The sequence below is a fragment of the Lepidothrix coronata genome, unplaced genomic scaffold, assembly GCF_001604755.1.
Source record: "Lepidothrix coronata isolate B3197 unplaced genomic scaffold, Lepidothrix_coronata-1.0 Scaffold16, whole genome shotgun sequence".
In the NCBI taxonomy this organism is placed as follows: domain Eukaryota; kingdom Metazoa; phylum Chordata; class Aves; order Passeriformes; family Pipridae; genus Lepidothrix; species Lepidothrix coronata.
The window spans coordinates 5544185-5557254 of NW_016690196.1; the positions used below are offsets into that span (position 1 = coordinate 5544185).

A 13070-nucleotide genomic window follows, 5' to 3' on the forward strand; every position below is an offset into this window, starting at 1 on the left:
AATAGCTCTGTATAAATACAAACCGTTTCATTCAATATACTGTAGCTGTAAACATTTTAACAATACCCTTTCTAAGCTGTCTTCATGATTGTTTGTGTATCCATGAAGGGCTCACAATTGAGGAGGCCAGTAAATTAGCATCCCCCAAAAACTACTGTATTTTTCTCTTTGGACTCTGAAAAGATTTTATGGCCCTGAGCTCACCAATTGAATGTTTGCGTGACAGGCAAAGGCTGCTGGTGCTTTTATAGAAACTATTTTAAATACTGCATTCACCCAAAAATGAATTATCATCTCTATGCTTTAAAACATGGAGACAGAGACAGGTATACAACACCATGAGGAAAAATGTTGGAAAACCAGATTGGTGATCTGGCAAACAGAATTAAAATCAGTTCAAAGTGTGCTGTAGCTGGGGGAAAACACGGACTGAGACAAATGTGTCTCAACTGCTGCAATGAAAGAGAATTGGCTCCAAACCCAAAAATTTCTCAAGAAGAAAAAAAAGAGGAGACTTTCCAGAAAATTCTATAGGGGAAAACCTCTATGATGTGTTTGAAAAGTGTTAATTTAGGTGGATATAGAGACTGATTGAACCCACACAAACGTCCCTTAACCAGGGTAACTCCAGAGTTGCTGTGATACAAGTCTTTGATACCAAGAACTGATTCTGATTGTTGCAAGTATCTGAGTCTGTTTTTCTTCACAGGAAATGTAAAAGTACTCTTCTCCATCAGTACCGTTGCCTATGCCACAGGGAATGAACAAATATTGACAAAAAAAGTACTGCAAGAAGAAGGTCCTTTACTACCCAGTGAATCTGAGGTTTCAAAATCAGTGACATCCTTATTTCTGTTGTCATTTTTTCCCTCTTCAGAAAATTAAGGGAAAAAGAGATCTTGGTTTCATGCAGCACTGAGAGAGAAGAATTTTAATGGTGATTCAGCATGCAGAGGTGGCTATGTTCATTTATAACTTAATTCCATGACGTCCTGTCCTTTATCACTGTTTACAGTTTGTTGACTTCCTTAGTGCTTTTCAGTTGTTCCCTTTCAGGAAATGGAATGTTAAGTGGATATACTTAGAAAGGTAATATTACTTTAATTTTTTTTCACTATTCTTCCTAGAAATTATAAACATTGATTGTTGCACTTTAGACTCTTTTTGTCATTTAAGGGAGTTGCTTGTGTTGGGAGGGGGAAACTGTCTGTCTCAAGAATTTATTTTCTCAAGAAATAATGCTCTTCCAACTTAAGACTTGTAATACTATCGTGTACTATTTCTATTACTGTTGTGAAAGAAATCTAAATAATTACCTTAGGCAAAATGCATAATTTTAGATGAGTGAGATCAAATGGGAATGACTCTCATTCCCAGTGTATAAAGGCCAAATTCAGACCTTCTTGAAAGAGTCCCTTTGATAAAGTGGACAGTGGCATTGTATTTAGCTGGTAATAATAAAGCTCCTGTATGGCTGTAAGTCTGTGTGTAAAGATGTTCACCACCTTCAGTAGCTTCCAGCAAAAAGTTGCTTGTAGTGGCCTGTGAAGTCACTGCTGCTTCATTACAGCTGAGATGAGGATTGCGTAGAATGACTTTCTGCCTTAGATGTATGTCTGTATTTAAGTGTGGCTTTTTGGCTTTTATTTCCATATCCTTCAAGTGAAAGCCTTCTGGGTCCAAATATGCTTAGGTACCTAAGAAGCTGAATAACATGAATGGAGGCTAAAAAGGCTTGTACACCTGAATGCTGTGCTGATTTCCTTACAGCTGGAGTTGTATCCAGCCCCAAGCCTGAGGCATGGATGTGAACTCTCAAGCATGAGACTCTTGAAGAGCTTGAAGTTCTGTTTCATGATAAGTGCTTCATTCTGAAAAAGATGAGTTATTTGGGTTCTAATATTTTGCAATTCATAGCTGAAGCTGCAGCTGAAGCACTTGACTGCCTGCCTATCCTTAGAGGGGCAGTCACCTGAACTCTCCCGCAGGATTAAGCTCCCTAAGCAGTGCTGTAGCATAGTGGTGTCTGGAACCCAGTCACCCAGATCTTTGAAGAAATATGTCTGAGCCCTAAATGGATTTGAACTAAGCAGTCTTAGGTCCTCAGCATTTTCTGTTTAATGGGTTGTGCACATTCTGCTCAGTGTGCTGGTTAGGCTGCTTGCTCCATGCAATTAACTTTTCTTGTCCCTTGGGAAAGAGACCTAGGACTGATTAGTTGTATAACTTGAGGCTTAAAATTAGCTCCTTAGCATAATATCCATTTGTCGATACCTTTAAATCAAATAAATACAAAACAGATTAAAAGAATTATCATCCAGTAAGTTCAGTTGAATAGAGCTGAGGCCATTCCATCAGACATCAAACCGCTTTACGGTGTCTAATTTATTTTGGTTGGTACCTTTTTCTGGATCATTTTTAACTATGTGAAGGGAAATGATAGTTATGTTTCTCATTAACAGCTACTGATTAGAGTTCTTAACAATCCTTTAAACATGGAGCATGACTGTAGTTTAAGATAGGGTGTTCATTGCCTGAGAATTGCATATAAAGAATCTTTGTAGTGGTAAAAAGGGCAAGGAAGACAAAAGGTGATTCATAAAACTTGCTGACAAAGATCCCAGATTTCGAATCAATGCTTATTTATGTTATGTATTTGCACAGGACAAAAATGATGGTAATTTTTGTGAATTCTTCTGACTTGCTCTTAGAAAGGCTGTGTCAGTGAGAGAATTTATCAGCAAAGGATTTCTGCTGGCATGTAAACAGAATTATGAATGTCTTTCTAAACAATCCTGGCACTTGTGCCTGCATGTGCTCTTTTGCTACTTTTAAGTGACAGCCATCCACATAAAACACAGGAGACCTGTGTTGTAGATAGGAGAGTTTGTCAAAATTAATGAAGGAAACCTACTTGAATGAAGCAAGTGTTGCTGTAATAAATGACTTCAAACAGTACACTGTTTATATTTATCTTAAACTGAGATTAAGAGAATGGAAGAATGGGTTACTTGCCTCTCCTAGAATATCCCATAGATTTTGCTGTACTTTAGTGTGTTTTGAAGGGTGGTGGGGGTGGTGATAAGGAAGACAGCAGAATTCTCTCTGTTCTATTCTGTGACAGAGAGCAAGGAAGAGATTGTATCCCTGTGATAATCAGAAAGGAAAAGACTTTTCCGGATATCCTTTTTTCAGTTATCTTCTTCCATACCCTTGAAGCATCAAATTTTTTGAATGATTTATTTTCCTATCTCAAGCATGCTGAAGAAGCAAGAAGGGATTAAAAAGAAGGGATTAAAAAGAAACAAAAGCGCAAAGAGAAGCAGGAAGTCTGAGAACTCAGTTCTGATTGGAGGGAGAAGACTGTGGTAGGAGCATCTAAACAAGACAGATGGAGAAAATGATGCAAAGACGTAGTGACGTGGCTAATCAGAAATAGGTATATAGAGAAGTGTAACAGTGGCAATAAGAATGGCAACAAAAAAATCTGTGCACACCCCTGTTCAGTTACTGTCATAATAAGTAGCTGAATTGTGTTTTGCTCTTTTGGAAACCCTTTTGGTTTGCATGGAGACAGTAGAACTGAGTATTTGAAAAGTGACCAAATGTCAAAGGTTAAGCTGTATTAGCTGATAAAATATTTGTAAGATTATACAAATGCAACAAAAATATGAGTTAGAGAAGTAACAAAAACTAGAAGGAATGCTACATTAATTACATTTCAATAATGTGTTGCTACAGGTATCTAGATATGTTAAATTAAATACAGCTTGTTGTACTGTCATCTTGCTCAAAATGTTTGACTGGATGAGTGTGCAGAAGTACACTTCACTTTATGCAGAACTGTGGGGTGTACTTTTGAGCATTAGAGAAGGTGTCGGATCTTGGACAAAATAAAGCTGGATCATCTTATTTTTAATTTCGTTGACATGTCTAGTTTCTCCCAATTATTGTAAAAACAGAACTCGGTGTGAGGTGTACAAGGGTAAGGTAACAAAGTTTCTGGAAAGAGCAAAGATACTTACCTTCAGGAAGAGTGGCTTATTATATATTGAAGCCGAATATCAAGTTACTTAGCTGTGCCTTGCCTTTTTGAATCCATGTAGTTTTCAGACTTGTGACTTACAGAAAGAATAAGGCTCACATTCTGCCTGATTTTTAGGTGGGTGAGGTTTGAATGCAGAAGGTTTTACTCCTATGCTCAGAGCAGAGTAAAGGCTGAGTTCAGTCCTGCTAAGGTCATGCAAGGAATATTCCATACTTGCTTTACTGGGATGATACCTGCATCAGCAAATCAGAAGGTTATTTGGGAGATCTGTGCCCCTTTGGCCGAGCCTGTAGATTGGTTCTGAGTGTGAGGTATGAGTAGTGCACTGCTGGAGAGAAAAATAAGTTATACTAATAGAAGCATTTTATGTAAAGCTGTATTATGTAAATCTGCTGCTCTCCCCAACACTGATCAGACTTCAGCTACAGTATAGTGTGGTTTTGAACAGTGTATTTAAAGGAAGATGAGGACCAAGTGAGTGGTATCAAAAGCAAAACAAAAAGGATGGAGATCTGCAATCACAGGATGGAGATAACAATCACAGAATATGCTGAGTTGGAAGGGACCATCCTTAAGAGTCACACCATGTGCCTGTGAGTATGATCCAAATGCTTCTTGAACTTTGTCAGGCTTGGTACTGTGACCACTTTCCTGGGGAGCCTGTTCCGATGCCTTCCACCCTCTGGGTGAAAAATCTCTCATATCTAACCTAAACCTCCCCTGACACAGCTTCAGGCAATTCCCTCAGGTCACTGGTTACTACAGAGAAGACATCAGTGCCTGCCCCTCCTCTTCACTTCACAAGGAAGTTGTAGACTGCAATGAGGTCTCCCCTCAGTCTCCTCTTCTCCAGGCTGAACAGACTAAGTGACCTCAGCCGCTCCTCATACGGCTTCTCCTCAAGGCTCTTCACCATCTTTGTTGCCCTCCTTTGGACACTGATACCTTAATATCTTTCTTATATTGTGTTGGGAAAGATATGACCTGTTACACTGGAAGAAGTTTAAATGGTTTTGATCTGGTGAAATTAGACTGAGGGAGAAAATGAAAGATGGTGGCAGTCTTCAAGTATGTTAGAAATTGATCCACAGAGGAATATTGTCAGAGTTTGCTGTAAAAAAAAAAAAAAAGCAGGTCAATAGTATGCTTGAATTGGTACAAGGGAATTGTGGGTTAGCTATAGGGAATATCTTTGAAATAAGAAAGGCTGGAGCACTGGAAAAATTTCTTCAAGGAGGCTGTGGAATCTGCATAATACAAGGGGTTTGAGTATAGTTTGGACAAACTTTTTGATTGATGTTGCTGTTTTACTGGGAAAAAGAAGAGATGAAGGATGACCTCTCAGTCTCTTTCAGTCCTTTCTGTGCCTCATAAGGCCTGTAGTCATCTCAATGTGTAATCTGAAATTCAGGGAAGATCTGCCTCTGGTCTGTATGTCAATCTAGTGTGTCTATCTTTCTTTTTTGTTTTCTTTTTCCTGTTTGTTTGGGTTTTTTCCTTCTTCTTTAGCTTCTAGCATTAAAAATCTTCAGATGATGGTATTCCTAAGATATATGATAGCTAAGTTCAACTTGTTTTCATCTTCAGGAACTAGGTTTTTATTTATTTTTTTCCTTTTCTTTCAAATTGATGACTAAGTGGTGTCAAGACAGAACTTCCTCATATATTGTCACAAGCGGAAAAAGGTAATTTGACAAAAACTCTGAGAGCTTAACTATTTTACTTACGTGGTTGATTTTTATACAATGTCATCTTTCATTTTGGCTGAACAAGCATATGTAGTAAGGACTAAGCCAGGTGGACTGGTGAAATAACTGGGAGACACCTGTTTTAGGAAATGAGTAATTTCCTTCTGCTTCTTTCCTTTTTCTTTTTTTTTTTTTTCTGTCAGCATTTAACTAAGAAAAAAGAGGGTGTTGGTCATCTGAGAATTTAAAATGTTGAATCTATTAGCGGCTTAAAAGCTAATTGGCTTTGATTTGAGAAGATTTAATTTCAAAGCTCTCCTCATGCATCATGGTAGTAATTTGAAAACATGAAATAGCCTGAGATAATCTACACTCTTTGGGAAGAGAATGTAATTTTAAGATAGAATCTTCAGGTCTGATGACATTGTGTAGATAAACATATGAAAATATACTGGATTCAGTGCAGAAGTAGGGTGTCGTGAAAAGAGAGTAGTGTATATCACTCCTGGAGGTACTAATGGAAAGCCTGCAATTCTAGTAGTTCTGTTTCCACTGGAGATTTGCCTCAGGATAAGGATTTGCCTTCTATTTGTCATAAATGAAGGTATTAAAATAAACCCTCAAACCACAACAGCAACCAAAACCCCAAAAAACCTCACCAAATACCCATAACCCCTCTTAAAGTAGCTTCGGAAATTTTTGCTCAAGGATTATGGGAGATATATGTGTAAGCTACACTGTGTACTTGTCTGGTAGAAGCCACTGCTTGTGTTTTGTTTTATTTTTGTTTTTGTTTTTTAATTTTATTGTGAATCATTTTGATTACATCACTGTGGAGCACAAAACTATCATGCACACATTAACATCAATATTTTTTGAGACGTTAAAATATTTTATTCTCTTTGCCCCACTTGACCTATGTAGTCATCTTTTTAACTGAATACCAGTTCTGCTTTCACTAGGGTTGCTAGCCCGTTGTCTTCCCACAAAACACGGGCACGCCACAAATTATCTGAGCTCCACTACAGCTATTGAGTGCTGTCAGAATATTGGATATGTGAGGGAAGCCATAAACCCAAGAAAGAAAAGTGTTTATAGAAATTCTTCTAGAAAGAAACCAAGTCTGAGTTGCATTACACAGGGACCCAGGAGGTTGAGGAGGAATTCTTCCCCTTACGCAACTCTGTCCAGGCACGGCTGTGTGAGCCATTGTGACCACCTGGACATAAAACCTGCCACCTGCCTTGTCTTAACTTATTCACCTTTTCTGCTAATGCAGAAAAACAAAATCAGTTTATCATAATGGACAGTGGGGGCAGAAGGAACTCTATGAAGAAATACTTTTGCTTGTATTTTCCATTTCTCTTGCAGTTGTTGCTAAATCATAAATTTATCACAGCAGGAGCTTGCTGTGTTCATGATATTATATCATAGTGACTTAAGGAGATGGAAAGAAAATCGCATATATATTGGTGCCAACTTTTGACTAAAATCTCATCACTTTAGCCAGACATCTTTCTTTTTTTCATCTGGCTCAAGAATTTTACAGATTTTGGAAATTATGGGTACATTCTTCCGCTGATCTCTTTTGACAAATGTATTATGGAGTTCTTAAGTTTAAGTGAGCCTGGACTGTGAGGCAGGATGATGGCACTGTTGGCTGAGTATCCTCGTTGTGTGTTTGCTGCCTAGCTCAGGAATGGAGCTTTATCCAGTATTAATAATCTTGATTATCCTGTCTTTATTAAAACAGCAGTCTGACTTTATCTCCAGTTCTACCATTTTTTTTGGTAGCTTTGCCATTTATTTGATGTTTGTATCTTCTACTTTTGTAGTCTTTCATTAGGCTCATTTATTTATCTGCTCTCATTTTTGTATTTCTTCAGTCTGGTGTTATACTTAAGAGCATAGTGAGGTGTTTCATTTCCACATGTTTAAAATTGGTCTTGAAGTTATGATAAATTTCTGTCTCTCTCTCTTTATATATATGTATATGTATATATATAAAAATTATCCCAGGTGCGTTGCTGTAGCACCATCATTTTTTTTCCAGAAATGAATTTGAGATAATCTAAGTTGCACATTTTGTCGTGTCTGTGTCACAGTGGCATCATCAGTAAAGGTTCAAGAGTTTAAAGAGGAAAATAATCTGTATGCTTCCCTAAAATTACACTGTCCTTTAATATGAGCTAGTCCGAAGTCAAGAGGTCAAGGCTATAGCAGTAATGGTCTTTTTCTAGCACAAAATTGTGGGTTTTAACATTAATACTGCAAAATCGGCTAAGAGATATTGAAATATATAATTTCTCATTTAGAATTAAATTTTCCCCTTTGGAGAAGAGGGAGAAAAAAACCCAAATACAGAAGGGAAGAAAGAGAGAAGGTTCAAGGAAGTCCAAGAGTCTAAACTTGCAGTTTCTGCTAAAAGCTTCCTTTCAGGAAAAGGGTTTGTGATCTGTTTTCAGTTTGAATTTGGGTGTATTAAGTTCACTGTTAAGGTCCCTAAACTTCAGAATTTGTGAGGCTAGTACTGTCTACTTAGGTGCTACTGCAGAGAAGAATGATAATAACATCACCACCTCATACACTGGTCAGTTTTCACTTCAGGGGCCATCATTGGCTTTGTATCCTTCCTAAATGTCTCCAGAAGAATTGAAGTTAAAAGATTGGGCCTGCTAGCCAAGGAGAAGAAAATAAGTGTCATTAGAGTTTTCATAAATCTAAGAAAGGTCAAGAAAATCTTCCCACATCTAAAGAATATGAAGCTGTCTTATTTCTATCTCTTTGCAACTACCAAAACCGAAATATCTGAGAATTAAATGTGTTTTACAGCAAAATAAGTAGCATACCTCATGTGATGGGTGAAAAACTGGCTGACAGGTTGGGCCCAAAGGGTTATAGTAAATGGGATTATGTCAAGCTGGCAACAGGATTTCTGTAGAGCTCCATTCTAGGGCCAGTGCTCTTCAATGCAGTTTTGGGTGCCACAGTATAAGAAGCCTATAGAAGTATGAAAGAGCATCCAAAGGAGGGCGACAAAGGTGGTGAAAGCCTCGAGGGGAAGCTGTGTGAGTAGTGACTGAGGTCATTTGGTCTGTTCAGCCTGGAGAAGAGGAGTCTGAGGGCACACCTCATTGCAGTCAACAACTTCCTTGTGAGGGGAAGAGGAGGGGCAGATAGAGATTTCTTCTCTGTGGTAACCAGTGACAGAACCTGAGGGAATTGCTTGAAGCTGTGTCAGGGGAGGTTTAGGTTGGATATTAGAAATTTTTCACCCAGAGGGTGGATGGGCATCGAAACAGGCTCCCCAGGAAAGTGGTCACAGTACCAAGCCTGACAGAGTTCAGGAAGTGTTTGGACAATCCTCTCAGGCACACGATGTGATTCTTGGCGTCATCCTTTGCAGGACCAGGAGTTGGAATCTGTCTTCGTTTGGGTCCCTTCCAACTCAGGATATTCTGTGAAAAACATTGCTAAATAATGATTGAATATTTGTAGGGACTAGGGCTTGCACTATGTTCTTCTTAAGACTTCTTCCCTGAAAAGCTGCATTTAAGTGTTCTTCTGTGGTTATTCTTTAGCTATTTAGATACTGATCAGTGTTTTTGAAACTACAGTTCAACTGCTGTTATTCCCAGACTTAGATACTAATATTTCCTCATCCGAAAGGATTGAAAGGCAAACTTTACAATTTCCATTGAGTCTCATACGAAGGCATCTCTTCCATTAAAATACTTTTGCTACAGGTTTTTCTGGTAAAATCTAAACTGTGATAATTTTTTTTGTTGTTGTTGTTATTAGGAACATTATACACAAGATTTACTGCAGCTCTGTGCTCAACACCATAGTACGGAATACTGTGGAGGAGCATTAGGTCATTGTTTAGTTTCATCTATACTGACTTACTAACTATTTAAAAAACATAACTGTGGACTGGACACCAGGTGCATGAATAGTTTTTGCACTGTAGATCCAGTCACATTTGAAAGAACCGGTTGGGTTCATGAACAGTACGATTTATTGAATGCAACATTTGCAGATGGTTCTTTTGGGTTGCTAGTGATAAACGCGTTAACCTCAGAGCAGCTATATATAGCACGAACAATACCATTGCAATCACAAGCTTAATATCCTGTGGCAACACTCAGCGTAGCTGAGGATGCAAGGCTTACCAAAAGATGTCCCTTCTGGGGAGGGTGGGGACAACTAACCTGTTGATCTGTACTTGCGTTTTCATGTTGAATTGTCATCCCCTAGTTAGATAGAAAATTGGGATACTTTTTATACCTTATTAACCACTATTGTGCAAAGTGCTGTGGGTGGGACTATGGTCAAACTTTCCATTCTTTGTGGTTTGTACAAAACATTTCTGGGTGTCAGGTAGAAGAATGAAACCACGTGGCCTCAACGTTCCTCCCCAATGCCATGGCAACACAAACCATGTGACCTCCATCCAGTTTCAGTATTTGCTCACATATTGAGCTCTGCATTTTCTTCACTTCCAGCACTGACAAAACCAATTTTGTTTTTAGCTAAGCTGGAAAACTTGTCTAGGTCCCCCAATACTGGTTTCTACAGTGTAGGCAGGACTGACTTTTGTGACTCAACTAACCATGTTTTTTTAATTAGATCACATCCTAAAGGAAAAATATTACTAAAACATCTGAAAATATAAAATATAAAATGGACTCTTTTCTTTGAAAATATATATATAAAACTTTACAAATAAAATAACAAAGATGGCGATATTGCTTGTGATGCTGTGCTTAACAAAAGCAAAGCTTAGAAGTTCTACCCTCAGCAGTTCACAAGTCACTTATATCTGTTTATTGGTAAAGACATCAATTTTTGTAAGAAATGCTTGGCATGCAAGAAACAAAGGTATCTTCTAAATCCACTAAAATCACAATATAGACCTTTAATTGAAATATTTTATTCCTGTGTCTGTCTGGGCTCTGCTTTTTCTAACCATTGTTAAGGCAGAATAAGGTAGGAACATATGTACTACAGCTGCTGTTCAAATAGAGGAATGCCTTTACTGTAGACAAAACATTTGGCACAATTGCTTTAATTTATTTGTTTATGAAGAGCCAGAAATAAGAAGTCTTTATATTCTTTTGAAGTGGGAAGATTTTCTTAATTTTCTTGAGATTTTCAAAAAATGTTTGTCCAGAGGGTATTTCATAAACTAGGTTAGGCAACTATCCAGCAACTTTTTTATTTTTATGACATGAGGAAGGAGATACTTTCTCTGCATCATTTCTTGGCATTGTTAGGTTATGATATATTTACAAGAACTTGTTGAATTTATTAGGAAGTGTGCAGAGGAAAAACAGTTTTCTTTTTAAATAATTGCAAATGGAATCTGTGTTTTTCCTGATTTTCCTAATGAGCAGTTTTAATATCTTTTTTTGTCTTCAGCTGTTAGATGTAGAATCAAATACATCTGGTTTTAAATATAATTCTGTAACAAGAAATTCTTCTAATTAGCTTAATTTAAAAGTTAGTGTTTGTACAGTCTTTCTTACATTCAAGTTTTTAAAATGACTGTGAGGAAGAATATGAAAAAATGGCTAGATGCTCTTTTTTATGTTTGATCTCAGTATTTTAGAGCACTGATACTTCCTCACCCTTTTCTCTGAGCTATTTATTACTTAAACGAAGGCTGACAACAAAGCTCAGTCTATAGTATGAAAATCCTTGTGGAAAAATAGTGCCAAAAAACTGTGAAGAAAAAATGGGTCCAGGCAGCTGCGTCACAAGGTTTGACCACTTCGGGCTGGGGTGCCAGGAGATTTGAGACAGATGTTTTCAGACATGCCGCATGCCTAAAACATTTCCAGGGGTCGAGCTACAAATAGTGACTTAATAAGTGCAGAAACAGGAAAAGTATGTAGGAGTACACAAGAGTTTATTCACCTCTAGGTGCACAGCCAGCCTCTTTACATTACATCTGCCTGTCAGGGTTGGCTATTTAAGCTGTCATGCCCTTGGTATTGCTCTTTGTCTGCCTGTGAATAAAGTGCAGCATTGTGATTACTAATCCCACTCCAGTGACTTGACTTTAAATGTGGTTTTGGAGCGGATCCCGGAGTTCTGTTTGCTAAGCTTCCTACTCCTGTTTCAGAGACACCACTGGAGATCTATGAGAGAGAGCACTGCAGACTGCCCTCCTCCTGTAGACCTGTCGCCTTCCCCCCCCCCCGCGCCTTTTTTTTTTTTCCCAAAAACTTTTTGAAGGAAATCAATGGATACCAAAGTGATCTGTTTACTTTTTCTTTTTTCTTTGCCTCCGCTGACAGTGGGAAATCACACTGGTCGCATCAAGGTGGTCTTTACACCCAGCATCTGTAAAGTGACTTGCACCAAAGGCAACTGTCAGAACAACTGTGAGAAGGGAAATACAACCACCCTCATCAGTGAAAACGGCCATGCTGCTGACACTCTGACAGCCACTAACTTCCGAGTAGGTAAGTACTCTGAAACTGTATTTGTCCTTAGCTGTCCTCTCTTGACTAAAAGAGGGAGGAGATGTTTTGTTATTAATACCAGTTGTGCCTCTGTTACTCTTTGTTTGGAGGGCTGTGCTGAGTAGGGACCATTGTATGTTAGACAAGCTTTCTGGTATCCTTCGGAAATGTTCCCAAAAGTTCCTTTTGTCTCAGAAGAAAAAAAGCTCCCATATTTTTCGTCTGAATTTTCAGCTGCAGGGCTGCAACATGCTAAGGAGGAGCTTTTGGTAAAATTCATCCCTCCGTGTTAGTAAATAGAGAAAATCACAGATTCCACAAAAAGTTGTTTCCTCTTTTTTACTTGTTGAATAGGTATCAAATGCACATAAAATCTAGCTAATGCAGTGAATTTGGCTTCAAAAATTTGTTCAGCAATTCCTTAAAACTACAATCCTTTTTAAGTATGCATCAGCTTAGAAGTTTCTCTTTCTGCTGAAAGTAAATCAGATTTCATATTTGGCATTTTTAAAAAGTGAAATAATGTTAAGTCTAATTAAAGTTACTGAAGTAAGTAATTTCTTTGTTACTGTTTATTCTTTCTGCTTGCTCAAGAAAAGTCTTAATAGTATGCCAGACTAAACCCTGTAACTGCTTGACTGTGTTGAAACAAATCCTGAAAGCTATCTAGGGTAATGATTAGCATATTTTAACTGTACGCTACATAGGAATTTGTGTGCAAGTATTAGTCTTCTAAGCTAAGGGAAATATAGATATATGGATACATACCTAAACACTGCTAAATTTGTTTTACATTATGATATCCTTAACTGTTCTTGGAAGGTATTTTGTAGTTATCCTGAAAATATGAACATTGTAATTTTA

General features: G+C 37.9%; 1 protein-coding gene across 3 annotated transcripts in view; it reads left to right on the top strand.

Annotated features, from left to right (window-relative positions):
- The window catches only part of LTBP1 (latent transforming growth factor beta binding protein 1), a 193889-nt gene that overhangs the window by 55556 nt on the left and 125263 nt on the right, over nt 1-13070 (top strand). For 2 of the 3 annotated variants that reach the window (XM_017806812.1, XM_017806813.1), the window contains one exon: nt 12039-12206. In XM_017806812.1, the coding sequence (XP_017662301.1) occupies nt 12039-12206 (168 nt within the window). Of the gene's footprint in view, nt 1-11660; nt 12207-13070 lie in introns of those variants that run through there. The other variant, XM_017806815.1, reaches the window with a different exon arrangement.